This window comes from Dipodomys ordii, unplaced genomic scaffold, assembly GCF_000151885.1.
Source record: "Dipodomys ordii isolate 6190 unplaced genomic scaffold, Dord_2.0 Scaffold118, whole genome shotgun sequence".
Classification (NCBI taxonomy): Eukaryota; Metazoa; Chordata; class Mammalia; order Rodentia; family Heteromyidae; genus Dipodomys; species Dipodomys ordii.
In genome coordinates this window covers 415,111-428,299 of record NW_012267334.1, presented here as the reverse complement: position 1 = coordinate 428,299, position 13,189 = coordinate 415,111, and the positions used below count along the sequence as shown (strand labels likewise).

The 13,189-nt window shown below is 49.8% G+C and overlaps 2 protein-coding genes across 2 annotated transcripts in view; both read right to left on the bottom strand.

The window, feature by feature from the left end:
• Dph7 (diphthamide biosynthesis 7) overlaps nt 1–281 on the bottom strand; it is a 13,344-nt gene extending 13,063 nt beyond the window's left edge. The window contains exon 1 of the mRNA XM_013029325.1: nt 273–281. Within this exon, the coding sequence (XP_012884779.1) occupies nt 273–281 (9 nt within the window). The remainder of the gene's footprint in view (nt 1–272) is intronic.
• Nucleotides 282–2,785: 2,504 nt separating this feature from the next.
• Nucleotides 2,786–12,901, bottom strand: Zmynd19 (zinc finger, MYND-type containing 19). The gene is made up of 6 exons (XM_013029393.1): nt 12,824–12,901; nt 12,375–12,434; nt 10,519–10,625; nt 9,188–9,328; nt 3,847–4,027; nt 2,786–3,263 (listed from the first exon to the last, which is right to left on the bottom strand). The coding sequence occupies exons 3-6, from the start codon at nt 10,617–10,619 to the stop codon at nt 3,120–3,122; spliced, it is 567 nt and encodes a 188-aa protein (XP_012884847.1). The 5' UTR covers nt 10,620–10,625; nt 12,375–12,434; nt 12,824–12,901; the 3' UTR covers nt 2,786–3,119.
• Nucleotides 12,902–13,189: the final 288 nt, after the last annotated feature.

The following is a 13,189-nucleotide window of genomic DNA, read 5'->3' as shown; positions in this document are numbered from 1 at the left end:
GCTTAAGAGGCGGTGCCGGCGGGGGGACGGGGCGCAGGCCCGAGGACGGGCACCGGGGCGCAGGCCGCGTCCAACCCCTTGATGGGGGCGTGGGGGGGGGGAGGTTAGGGAATTGGAGCTTTGGCTCCTGTTAGAGCAAAAAGCAGCCCAGGCCATGAGTTCAAGACCCACACCAATAAAATGAGTGGGGAGGGAAATAGGACGGCCAGAGGCTAGACCGTGACAAATGGAAAGCCAGACCTACAAGCCCAGGAGCTAACAGTACTCATTACCTTACTCATGTAAGCGGAATCCCTCTGTATAATATCTTACACACACACACACACACACGGCTGAGGTGTGGAAAAGGTCCTAGCATCTATCAGCAACCCGAGACTTGTGGCCTCGGGCACCTTCAGACAGCCCCACAGCCTCATTTCAGGCGGCTCCAGGCAGTTAGGTTGAAGCAGAAAACTCACTTGCTACCTGGGTGTCGGCATGGGATAGAAGGCAGGCTGTTGCCAAAAACTTCCCAGAACCAGCAGGAGGCAGCTGTGGAGAGGGAGACAGCACTACAGCATTCGGAACCAACCTCAGTCCCCTGACTGCCACTGGCAAGAAGACTCAAGCAGTACTTGGGGCAAAAACAAGCAGCGTATCTGAGCCATTTGAATATTCAGCATCTTCTCACATACAGCTGCCTAGATTCTTTTACCAAGAACTAAACAGAGGGATACGGATGCAAACCATCTTTTAAAAGCAGTCTCACTTGAACAGCATGATAAAGGAAGCCAATAGGCACCCTAAAATCTGATCACCTTCCTCAGTGCAATACTTACTGGCTGGTTGTGAAGCCACACACACACACACACAGTAAATAAGACAACTCTTGTTGGTCAAGGATATGACTGACATGCCCACTTGACCATTCACTAATAGGGGCAAAGATTACAGGGCCTGCTACCATGTGCTTTATCCCAATAAGAACACCTAGGGATAACTCCGTGCTCTTTGCGTGGAGACTACCACAAATACAAAATGCAACACAAGATTTCCTACGTCAAGTCCTGACCACAACTTGACTTTGAACACAGGAGGTTTAACAAAACTGGTAGATCCAAAGGGCTCTCTGTAGCAACCACCATCTCTTAGGATACACACACAAACTTCCCCTGACAAAATCTGGGTGCCATTCAACCTATGGTTGAATGAACTGTGTTCTAAGATAGCTGTAAAGGGGGACAGTTGCTGGGCACCGGTGGCTCATGCCTGTAATCCTAGCTACTCAAAAGGCTGAGATCTGAGGATCACAGTTCGAAGTCGGCCCAGGCAGGAAAAGTCCATGAGACTCTTATCTCCCTAATAAATTACTCACAAAACGCCAGAAGTGATGCTCAAGTAGTGAAGCACTAGCCTTGAAAGAAAAAAAAAAGGCTCAGGGATAAAGCCCAAGCCCAGAGGTCAAGCCCCAGGACCGGCAAAAAAAAGTGGAAGGCCCGCAGAAAAGTGGCTTAGTATGGGCTGGGAAGGTGGCTCAGTGGTAGAGCGCTTGCCTTGCATGCCTGAGGCCCTGGGTTCAATTCCCCAGCACCACATAAGCAGAAAGAAAAAAGTCGGTAGTGGCACTGTGGCTCAAGTGGTAAAATACTAGCCTTGAGCTGAAGAGCTGAGCGGCAGCAGTGGCCCTCCTGCCAGTGGTAGAGTGCTCGCCTAGCACGCATGGGGCCCTGGGTTTGGTTCATTACCACATACACAGAAAAGGCCAGAAGTGGCGCTGTGGCTCAAGTGGTAGAGTGCTAGCCCTGAGCAAAAGCAGCTCAGGGACAGTACCCAAGCCCTGAGTTCAAGCCCCAGGATTGGGGGGGAAAAGAGGAGGGTGGTAGTATAGCAGGGATCTAAGGACCAATAAAGGACTGGGCTAGGAGGACCAAATGGACCTCCTGTCAGACAATATTCCAACCCACATAGCTGGCTCATTTCCTGACGTGACTCTGTATAGACAAGATCTTAAAACAGCCCTCAGTCACCTGCACTTCCTAAGAGAAAGGGATATCTTGTTTTGGTGGTCACACCTGTGCAGTGGAAAGGGAAGGGACCCAGCACCCTGCCCAGACCACTGGAGGAGCCCACAGTCCTGTCTGGCATGTCCTGTTGATTCTCTGGGCAGAATCTCACTCACTGCTGGCTTCCAGAGACTCCATGTGTAAGCAAGGTATGAATTATCAACGCAGGGGTCCAGGGCAGCTCTCAGCCACTAGAATTGTGGCTAGCCTCACCATATCAGCTGTCAGATGGGATGATCTGAGTCTCAGTTGCATTTCTGGTAGGACAAAGCCCAGCATGTCTACCCTAGGCACCAACAGGAATCAGGACCCTTCTGCCACTCTGCACTATGTGACAAATTCTTTTTTTTTTTTTTTGTTGGGGGGGGGTCTGGGCGTGGGGCTTGAACTCCGGGCCTGGGCGCTGTCCCTCAGCTCTTCAGCTCAAGGCTAGCGCTCTACCACTTGAGCTACAGTGCCACTTCCGGCTTTTTTCTTATGTGGTGCTGAGGAATCGAACCCAGGGCCTCAGGCATGCAAGGCAAGCGCTCTACCACTGAGCCAACTTCCCAGCCCTATGTGACAAATTCTTGAAAGTAAGGTTGAACCTAAACTGCAGGATTTGAAGAGTAGAGAATGGTCAACTCAGAAGGTGATTCCTCCCCTTTACTCTGCCCTTTCAGACACAACTGTACAGGCCGCTTCTTGGAGCTCCTATGCCCAGGAGAGAAGCTTGGCTACATGACAGTTTCTAGACGTGTGGCTGACTGTTTGCCATTTGAACATTACAGCAAATGATTCTATTTGTAGTTTCTAAACCCCCTCTCCCTCCCCCCAAAAAAAACTGTACATGAGTTTACAAACATATTAACATATAAATAATGAGAAAGGTCCTGGGGAGCCTCCCCGTTGTCTCTGCTGGAGATAACACTTGAGGGGAGCTGTCCCCACAGACGGCATGTGCCTGGGGAGCCTCATGGTGTTTGTTCGGGGGCCCGCCGCTAGCTTCTTTGGCACCTCCAGGTTCAACTGCTAGTCTGACTTCTGCTGTGCCCACAGAGGGTCAGAACCCTGCGGCAGCAGTGGCCCTCCTGCCAGTCATCGCTCCGGCTCGAGCTCATGCTGGAAGGGACGCTTCCTCTCTCGACAGTGCTTCTTGTGGGCAGGCCAGTCCTTCTGCTGGCACTGGGAACCACAGTACCGTGCCACCTGGCAACGCCCACAGATGTTGAACTCCCGAAGCTGAAACACAGAAGACCATGGCTCACCTTCAGATTGGGTCAGAGTGTGGGACTGAAGTTACATTTCAGAATCTGGAAGGACCCAGCAAAACTCCATGCAGCAGGATGGGGGTATAACTAAGAGGCAGATCACTGGTCTAGATGTACAAGACCCAGGGTTAGATCCTAACATCATAAATAAAAACAACCCTCCCCCACCAAGGCATGCCAGTCACTAGCGGCTCACGCCTGTAAACCTAGCTACACTAAGACCTGAGAATCGTGGTTCAAAGCCAGTCCAGGCAGGAAAGTCTGTGAGACTCTTATCTCCAATAAACTACTCAGAAAATGCTAGAAGTGGCACTGTGGCTCAAAGTGGCAGAGTGAAAGAGCCCAGGGCCCCATGATGGACACACAAAAAGAAAAAATCCAGACACCATGGCTGGAGTGCATGGCCCTTCTTGGACAGGGACAGCAGCAAAGGGAGAGCCACCCTGAGGAGAACCCGGGGATGCCTCGGGGAGTGTAGGGTAGAACTCCACACTGCGGCTGAGCTGCTGGGCAGAGCTGGCCACGAGCCCAGGCCGTGCTGCGATGCGTGGTACCTGCTTCTCAATTACTGTGCACGGAGGGTAATGACACTCATAGTAGGTGCAGGAGTTCTCCTCCTCCTCTACCACATCCCCATTGGCATTGTAGTACCGCGTCACGTTCAGGACAGGGAACTGCTCTTCTATGGGGTCCGTGGGCAGCTGCTGGATTGCAAGCCAGTACAAACTTTGCTCTCTGAAAGAAAGCAGAAACCTCTATGTTCCAACCCGATCAGGTCGGTACAAGGGAGGAAGCTGTAACTCGGGGACCCATGTGTCCTGCCCAGGTCAGCCCAAATGTTTTCACTCCATCAACTCTGAGTTCTGTTGGCCCATCCCCACTCTGTATACTTACCACTACATAACATTAACTATTTAGCACCCTCTAACAAATAAGCACTTATCTACTACTCTCTCCAACGTAGGTACATAAGCAAACATGGCCCCTGGGTGAAGCCAGGAAGCCCTGCCACCTTACCCTTGACCCTGGGAGGTGCCTGCTATTACCATGTCAGCTTACTTCTCCTTCGGTGTTGTGTTTGTCCTGCATCCTTACAGAAACCTCTCCGTAAGCCACAGCACACTCCACCAACAACTGAATCTGCATGTGACCTGCACATGCAGAAGGCCCCAGAATGACTCCTGGCTGCTCATACGTGTGCAGGTTTCACAGTCAGGTCTTGACAGAAGCCAGACTGTGCAGGCACATGGTTACAAAGGAAGGTGAGCAAGCAGACAGATGCATGCTGCTATGCTATGTATGGGGTTTTTCCTAGTAGCAGGATTTGAACTCAAGGCCTCACACTCAGCTCAGTTGCTTGGTTGGTGCTCTACCACTTGAACCATACTCCCAGCTTGGCTTTTTGCTGGTTATTTTGGAGATGACTTTGCTCACCAGGCTACCTTTGAACTAAAATTCTCTGGGTCTCAGCCTCCTAAGTAGCTAGATTACAAGTGTGAGCCACCAGCAGCCAACAGAGAGGTTATTTTATAAGTTAAGACCTTCTCTGAGGTCCTACAAGTCAGGCAAGATTCAGATGCATCCTTCTAAAGTGGGAAGATACCTTTGTACAGAAGCCACCTGGAGTCAGGTGCCAGTGGCTCACATCTATAATCCTAGCTACTCAGGAGGGTGAGATCTGAGGATTGCAGTTCAAAGCCAGCCCTGGCAGGAAAGTACATGAGGGTTCTATCTCCAATAAACCACCAGAAAACCAGGGGTGGCTCTGTGGCTCAAGGTGCTTGATTTGAGCTGAAAAGCTGAGGGACAGCGCCCGGGCCCATAGTTCAAGCTCCTCCAACCGACCAAAAACAAAAAACAAAAACAAAAAAAGAAGAAGTCACATGGATAGCTGAGCTGTACTCCTAGTCCCACTAATCAGTTCCAGGGAACAACAGAAAACTCAGGCCTGGGAGAAGCCAGTGTCTAGTCCTAGCCAGCCAAAGGCAATGTGACCCCACCACAAAGAACCAGCTGACATGGAAGCCACAGCCAAGAACCAGGATACACAACCCAGACCAGCAAGGACTTCCAGCCCACTCAGGAGTGGACCTGACTGCTGCTCCCAGCTATCAGTCCAAGTGGACAGACCCTATACCAACAAGTCAAGAATATCCACACGTATGAACGGATCCTGGGCGACCAGGAGCCCACCTCCACCAAGGTGACTCAAAGCACAAAACCAACAGCGCTCATCCCCAACAGGCTATGAGGAATAGCCTAACAAAGGGCCACCAGGCTAGCAGTCCACTGACCCTAGGGGACAGTTTCAATCTGTGGTCTGTAACTGTGCCCTTTTATAAAGGAGACAGTTTTCTAATTTCTCATGACAACAAAGGGTATTCCGAGTTAGGCACAGTGGGTTCAAACCTGCAAATCCCAGTTTCTTTGGAGCCAAAGGCAGGAGGATCAGTAATTCTAGACCCTATCTCAAAAACAAAATATAGCCAGGTGCCAATGGCTCTTACCTGAAAACTTAGCTACTAAAGAAGATGAGACCTGGAGCACCCAGCTCAAAGCCAACTCTAGCAGAAAAGTCTACAAGACTCTATGTCCAATTAATCAGTAAAGGAAGTGGCTCTGTGGCTCAAGCGGTAGACTGCTTTGCCTTCAGCTGAAGAGTGCAGAGACAGCACTCAAGCCCAGAGTTCAAGCCCCATGACTGACAAAATAAATAAATAAATAATACAATTAATTAGTAAAATGCTGGACCACAGCATTGGTCAAGTGTTAGAGCACCAGTGATGAGCAAAAAAGCTGAGCAAAATATGAGGCCCTAGCTGGGTGCCGAGGCTCAGGCCTGTAATCCTAGCTATTCAGAAAGCTGAGCTCTGAGGATCTTGGTTCAAAGCCAGCCCAGGCAAAGAAAGTCCGTAAAACTCTTATCTCCAGTTAAGTACCAGAAAACTGGAAGTGGCGCCATGGCTCGAGTGGTAGAGTGCTCTCCTTGAGCTGAAGAGCTCAGAAACAGCACCCAGGCAGAGTTCAAGCCCTACAACCAACCCTCCCGCCCCCCACCCCCCCCCAGCAAAAAAAAGAGGCTGTGTTCAAGACCTAGTACCAGTACAAAAAAATATACAAAAATAGCCTGGTGCCAGTGGCTCATATCTGTAATCCTAACTATTCAGAAGGCTGAGATGTGAATATCATGGTCCAAATCCAGCCAGGAAGGAAAGTCTGTGAGACTCTTATCTCTAATTAACCCCCCCCCACACACACACAAAAGAGCAGGAAGTGGAGCTACTCAAGTGGTAGAGTGCCAGCCTTGAGCATAAAGGCTCAACAATAGTGCCCAGGCCCTGGGTTTAAGCCCCAGGACAGGCAATACATACATATACGTATACATACGTATATATTCAATACACACACACACACACACACACACACACACACACACACGTTAAGAAAGGACTATCAGGCACTGGTGGCTCATGCCTGTAATCCTAGCTACTCAGGAGGCTGGTATCTGAGGACTGCTGTTGAAAGCCAGCTGGGACAGCAAAGTCAATGACACTAATCTTCAATCAACTACTCAGAAAAAGTCAGACGTTGTGCTGTGGCTCAAGTGGTAGACCTTTAGTCTTAAGCAAAAGAAACTCAGGGACGGCACCCAGGCTCTGAGTTCAAGGCCCAGAAACCTAGCCAATCACCAGTGACTCATAGCTGTAACCCTAGCTTCACTTAAGAACTTCAATCTCAAGACTGGTTTGAAGGAAGCCTGGGCAGACAGTTCTGTGAGACTCTCATCTCCAATTAACCAGCAAAAAGCCAAAAGTGGAAGTATGGCTCAAGCAAATGGTAGGGGCTGGCTTTGAACCATGATCCTCAGATCTCAGCTTCTTGAGTAACTAGTATTATAGGTTTGAGCTACCAGCACCCAGCTATCTGGAGACTTTTAGCTCCAATTAACTACTAAAAAGCTAGAAGTGGGGGCTGGGAAGGTGGCTCAGTGGTAGAGCGCATGCCTTGCATGCCTGAGGCCCTGGGTTCAATTCCTCAGCACCACATAAGCAAAAAGAAAAAAGCCGGAAGTGGTGCTGTGGCTCAAGTGGTAGAGCGCTAGCCTTGCGCTGAAGAGCTGAGGGACAGCGCCCAGGTCCAGAGTTCAGGCCCCATGACCAGACCCAAAAAAAAAAAAAAAAAAAGCTGGAAGTGGTACTGTGGCTCAAGTGGTAGAGTGCAAACCTTCAACAAAAGAAGCAGAAGGACAGTGCCCGGGCCAACCAAGTTCAAGCCCCAGGATCCCTTGTCTCCCCCCTCTCTCTCATACACACACACACACACTCACACAGAATTAGAGGAAGCCACATATTCCTTTGTTTTCCCCACTCTAGTCAAAGTCAATAAATGCACTATTTTTGCTTCAGCCAAATTGAGATCAGTTTCTTTTACTTGTAACCCCAAGTCCAAACCAACATAATCCCCCAAAGCATAAAACTCTACTAAGTTTCACTGAAGAACAGGCAACTGAAGGGTCAAAATTCTGACGTCAGATAGGAAACAAACTAGTTCCTGGTGGCTCAGGGCTATAATCCTAGCTACTCAGGAGGCTGAGATCTGAAGATCTCAATTCAAAGCTAGCCTGAGCAGAAAAACCCGTGAGACTCTTATCTCCAATTACCACCAAAAAGCTGGAAGTGAAGATGTGACTCAAGTGGCACTAGTAGTGAGCAAAAAAGCTCAGGGATAGTGCCCACATCCTAAATTTAAGCACTCAGGACCAGCATGTGTACGTGCCCATGCACTTACACACAAGAATAGGGAATAAATTATCGATAGAAGACACAGACCTTCACAAGGCTGCCTTCACCTTGCAAGCCCACAAGGAAACGCAAGTGTGTGGAGCAAAGGACAATGAGAGGCTAAGAGTGGCAGAATGAAGGAAGCCCTTTAAGGACCTAGAAACCACCTCCTTACAACATCAACTGCAGCCTGCTGAGCCCTCCCACCACCTCTTCCTCCACAGCAGGATGACCCAAAGGCAACTGCAAAGGTCTGCGTACTCTCTGAACATCAACCCCACCAAAGCCACTAACATCCCATGGGGTGGCCAATGCTACCCAGGAACTTACGATACATAGTCACCCAAGAAGCCCTATGAGCACATCAACAATTCATGTCTAAAGACTGCTCTCAATTTGGTTCTACACTCTCCTACTGGTCCCTTGGCTCTTCCTGGGCCATCTATAAGGGTCATAGCTGGGCTGATGCTGTGGAGAGCAAGTAATAACCTCCAGAGTAGAACACTTGTACAGAACACTGTTTTCAGGACCACAGGATGCTAGAGGACAAAAGGCTAAACTACAAATGTCCTACTTCCCTTAAACTTCAAGGAAAATTGTTAGGCAGAACAAGATAGAGACCCATCTGTGTATAAAGGAGTAGGTCCAAGGCTGGCTTCACTCCATCAGATCCACTACAGTGCTCCTAAAGCCAAGTATCACAAGATCAACTCCCTCAAAATACAATCATCAAAACTTCCCATTCAGCCAGGCACTGGTGGCTCATGACACTCCTACCACTCAGGAGGCTGAAATCTAAGGATCAAAGTTCCTGAAGCAAGCCCAGGCAGACAAACAGACAAATCTGTAAGACTCTTATATCCAATTAACCGACAAAAAGCCAGAATTAGAGCATGGTTCAAGTGGTAGAGTGCCAGCCGAGTGTGACAAAGCCATGGGAGCGTACAAGGCTCAGAGTCCTAGCTAGCCCTAGGACTGTGTGTGTGGTGTGTGTGCACACGTGCAGCCACACACAGAAGCCTCACACGTTGGAGAAAAATAACTCATGTCCCAAAGCCGTCAGAGTTATCAGACACCAAGCACCTGGAGGAGATACTAGCAGAGGAAGACCCACCTCTGTTTGCTGGAGGTCTCTTCGGCTTTGGGTCGCCAGCCCCATGGTACCAGCTCCAAGTTGTCCAGGCGATTGTCCACTGTCACTGAGTTGAGATGCACCACTTGAAACCCAGGAGCCACGCCTCCCCTGTGCCGCTCCCTAGGGAAAGACAACACTCAAGTGCCACCTCTGACCCACACCCAGAGAGAAATACCAGCCACACAGTCTAACCTGGGTCCTCACTCTGCTGATGGGGGCACACCTAGGCAAGGCTGCTGAGCTACACTGATGAGTCTAGCCCTGGATTTATGGGCAGGTCTCAAAGAGGCAAGAATAAAACCCCAAAACTGCCAAGACAAGTAGCTTAAAGACAAGTTCCAGTACCTCAGAGCCCTACCTTGCATACTGAGTAGCCATGGTTCCCAGAGTCAGTCTGCATCTCAACAAGCTCAGCAAGAGCTCAGCGGACAGCAGAACCCCTCCCTCCATAGGAAGCCCCATACCAGCTGAATCCACTAGGCATTTCAAGTACAATATGCAAACTTGTCATTCCTTTAGGTTAGTGGTAAAGGACAGAAAAATAACTTTCAGCCAGGCACCAGTGGCTCACACCTGACATCCTCACTACTCAGGAGACTTAAACCTGAGGATCACAGTTCCAAGCCAGCCGGAGCAGAAAAGCCCCCATGGAAGTAGAACTGTGACTCAAAGTGGTAAAGTGTTAGCCTTGAGCAAAAGAGCTCAAGGACAGCACCCAGGCCCTGGGTTCAAGTCCTGTGACCAACAACAACAAAAAAAAACTTTCAGTCGGGTGCCAGGGGCTCACGCCTGTAACCCTAGTTACTCAGGAGGCTACTCAGATCTGAGGATCGCAGTTCAAACCCAGCCCAGGCAGGAAAGTCCATTAAGACTCTTACCTCTAATTAACCACCAGGCACCAGAAAACCCAAAATGGCTCTGTGGCCTAAGTGGTAGAGCACTTACCTTGAGCTAAAGAGCTCAGGGACAGTGCCCAGGCCCAGAGTTCAAGCCTCACAACCAACAATAAATAAAAAAGTAACAAACAAACAAACAGCTTTCAGACCCAGGGATGACAAGGCAAATCTGACTCTACTAGGCAGGTAGCTCTCCTGCCTCCAAACATCCTGCACACTCTAGAGCTCACAGAGACCCCACATGAGAACTAAGGCAGCTAAAAAATACCCACTAAGTGAAAATTAGGAAGAACATGGAAGGGTTAACTGATCAAGATGCATGTATTCATATCCTGACTTTTGGAATTATAACCTCTTTTGTACAACAATAACAACAGCAACAACAACAACAACATAATAATAACAACAACCCACCACAGCAGCTCATGGAGGAGTCTACCCGATCCCCTTCCTCGGTTTTTGTCGAAGGCATATGCAAATATCTTAGCACCATTTCCATCAGCATCTACTTCCATTCGAGCCTGAGACAGAATAGAGAAAAAGTCTGTTAAAAAGCTTCCAAGGCCGATGCCAACAGCTCACACCTATAATCCCAGATACTCAGAAGACTGACATTTGAGGATCACCGTTCAAAGCCAGCCCGGGTAGAAAAGTCCACAAGACACTTATCTCCAATTAACCACCAGAAAATTGGCAGTGGTGCTATAGCTCAAAGTGATAGAGCGCTAGCACTGAGCTGTGGAGCTCAGGAACAGGGCTCAGGCCCAGAGTTCAAGACCCATGACTGATTCAAAAAAATAAAAAAAATAAAGCTTCCAAGCTGGGAGCCAGTAGCTCACATCTGTAATCCTAACTACTCAGGAGGGGCTGAGATCTGAGGATAGCAGTTCAAAGCCAGTCCAGGCAGAAAGGTCCCTGTGAGACTCTTACTTCCAATTAACCAGACAAAAACCAGAAATGGAGCTGTTGCTTAAAGTGATAGAATGCTAGCCTTGAACAAAAGAGCTCAGTAACAGCACCCAAGCCGAGTTCAAGCCCCACAATCAACTAAAGCTTCCAATTCTCAGGAACATTTCAGGGAGCTGAGATCTGAGAATTGCAGTTCAAAGCCAGCCCAGGCAGGGAAGTCCATGAGACTATCTTCAATTAACCACCCGAAAACACAGAAGTGGCACTGTGGCTCAAAGTGGTAGAGTACTAGCTTTGAGTAAAAAAGCTCAGAGACAGCACCCAGGCCCTGAGTTTAAGCTCCAAGACTGATTTAAAAAATGGTGGGGGCTGGACACAGGTGGTTCACGCCCATAATCCTAGCTACTCAGGAGGCTGAGATCTGAGGATCTCGGTTCAAAGATAGCCTGGGCAGGAAAGTCCCTGAGATTCTTATCTCCAATAAGCCACCAGAAAATCTGAAATAGCCCTGTGGTTCAAGTGGCAGAGATCAGGGACAGCACCCAGACCCAGAGTTTAAGCCCCACGACTGATCAAAAACAACAAAACTGACAGGAGTGGTTCAAGTGGTAGACCACCTGCCCAGCAGGCCCACAGTCCTGGGTTCAATCCCCAGTACCACACACACACACACACACACACACACACACAGTCCTGGGTTCAATCCCCAGTACCACACACACACACACAGTCCTGGGTTCAATCCCCAGTACCACACACACACACAGACACACACACACACACACAGACACACACACACACACACAGACACACAGACACACACACACACACACACACACACACACACCAATACATGGAGGAAGAAAAACTCCTGGCCAAGCACTGGCCGTGTTAGTGTGAGGTGCTGAGATGGAGGCAGAGGGCAGGATGACCACTGCTGATCAGGGTTACTTTAGTGGGGAGTGGGTGGCAGAAACAGCTCCTAGAGGAACACTAGGAAGGAGCAAAGTCCTCACAACAGCTGCAGCTACAGAACTATGCTCACTTGATTTAACAGACATCCAATCAAACTCGGACATTCTGGTATGTTTTCAAGCAGAGCCAGCAACCAGGGTGCACATGAGGAAGACAGTCACAGAGGCTGCATGGAGCTGGGCAGCTACAAGAGGCCCTGCTGAGCAGTGGCAGGCAGGCTGCTGATACCTGGCTTCTGGACAAGGCAGCCCTGAGGGATCCCAGGCCAACCCTGGCTGGCTCCATCCAGGTGAGGTCTCCAGCTCCCCCAACAGAGACAGAAACTCATTCTTGACTCTTCCTGGGGGCACAGATCAAAGAAACACGAAAGATCTAGTGATCCTTACCTCAAAGGAGTAGCTCTCCACCAGGGGGATGTCTTGCTCATCTATCAGAGTGTACTTGGTCTGAAAATTAACCACACATTTCAAAATCATTCAAAAGATACTCACAAGAACAATAACATTGTAACCAGGAACCTGATTCCTTTATCTTGTGAAGCAGAAGGTAACCAACCACATGCCTCTTCAGACTAAGACACATCAGCCTCAGGGCATGGGGCCAAAAATGCAGGCAGGAAATGTTAAAAGTCAGTCATGCCCACGAGTGGCAGGTATCAGGCTTCTATACCCATCCACACAGGACCGACCCCGACAGGGGGCACTAGGCCTTTCATGTGGCAATAAGCCCAGTCAGAGGCATTGTCAGTGAAGTAGAGGGAGGGGGTGGGACCGAAGCAGAGCATACAAGTTCCAGAGAGTGTATTCACTAGGCAGGGCAGTAGACATGTGCTCACTGGATAGTCAGGCTCAGCTTTCCATCTGAGACGTAGCAAAGAAAAGCTTCTCAAGGGCTGGTGTTCATGCAACCAGTTTCTGAGTTAGAAGGTCTCGGACAAGACCCGGGTCTTACGACTCTGCTCAGACAGCTCCAGAGCCTCTGCCTGAGATTCTGCAAAAATGGCAGGAAACGCTTCTCAAGATGGGCCCGTCTCACTCTCGTGGGATCTGCTGGGATGGGAGCCACCCGCCGGCCCGACTTCTACCGCTGCTCCTCCTCCCGGCCTCCCTGCGCGGCCGCCAGGGGCAGGGGCAGGGGCAGGGGCAGCCCTGGGCCCGGGCTCCGCCGGGCCTCGGAGCCCACAGGTGCCCACCGAGCGAAG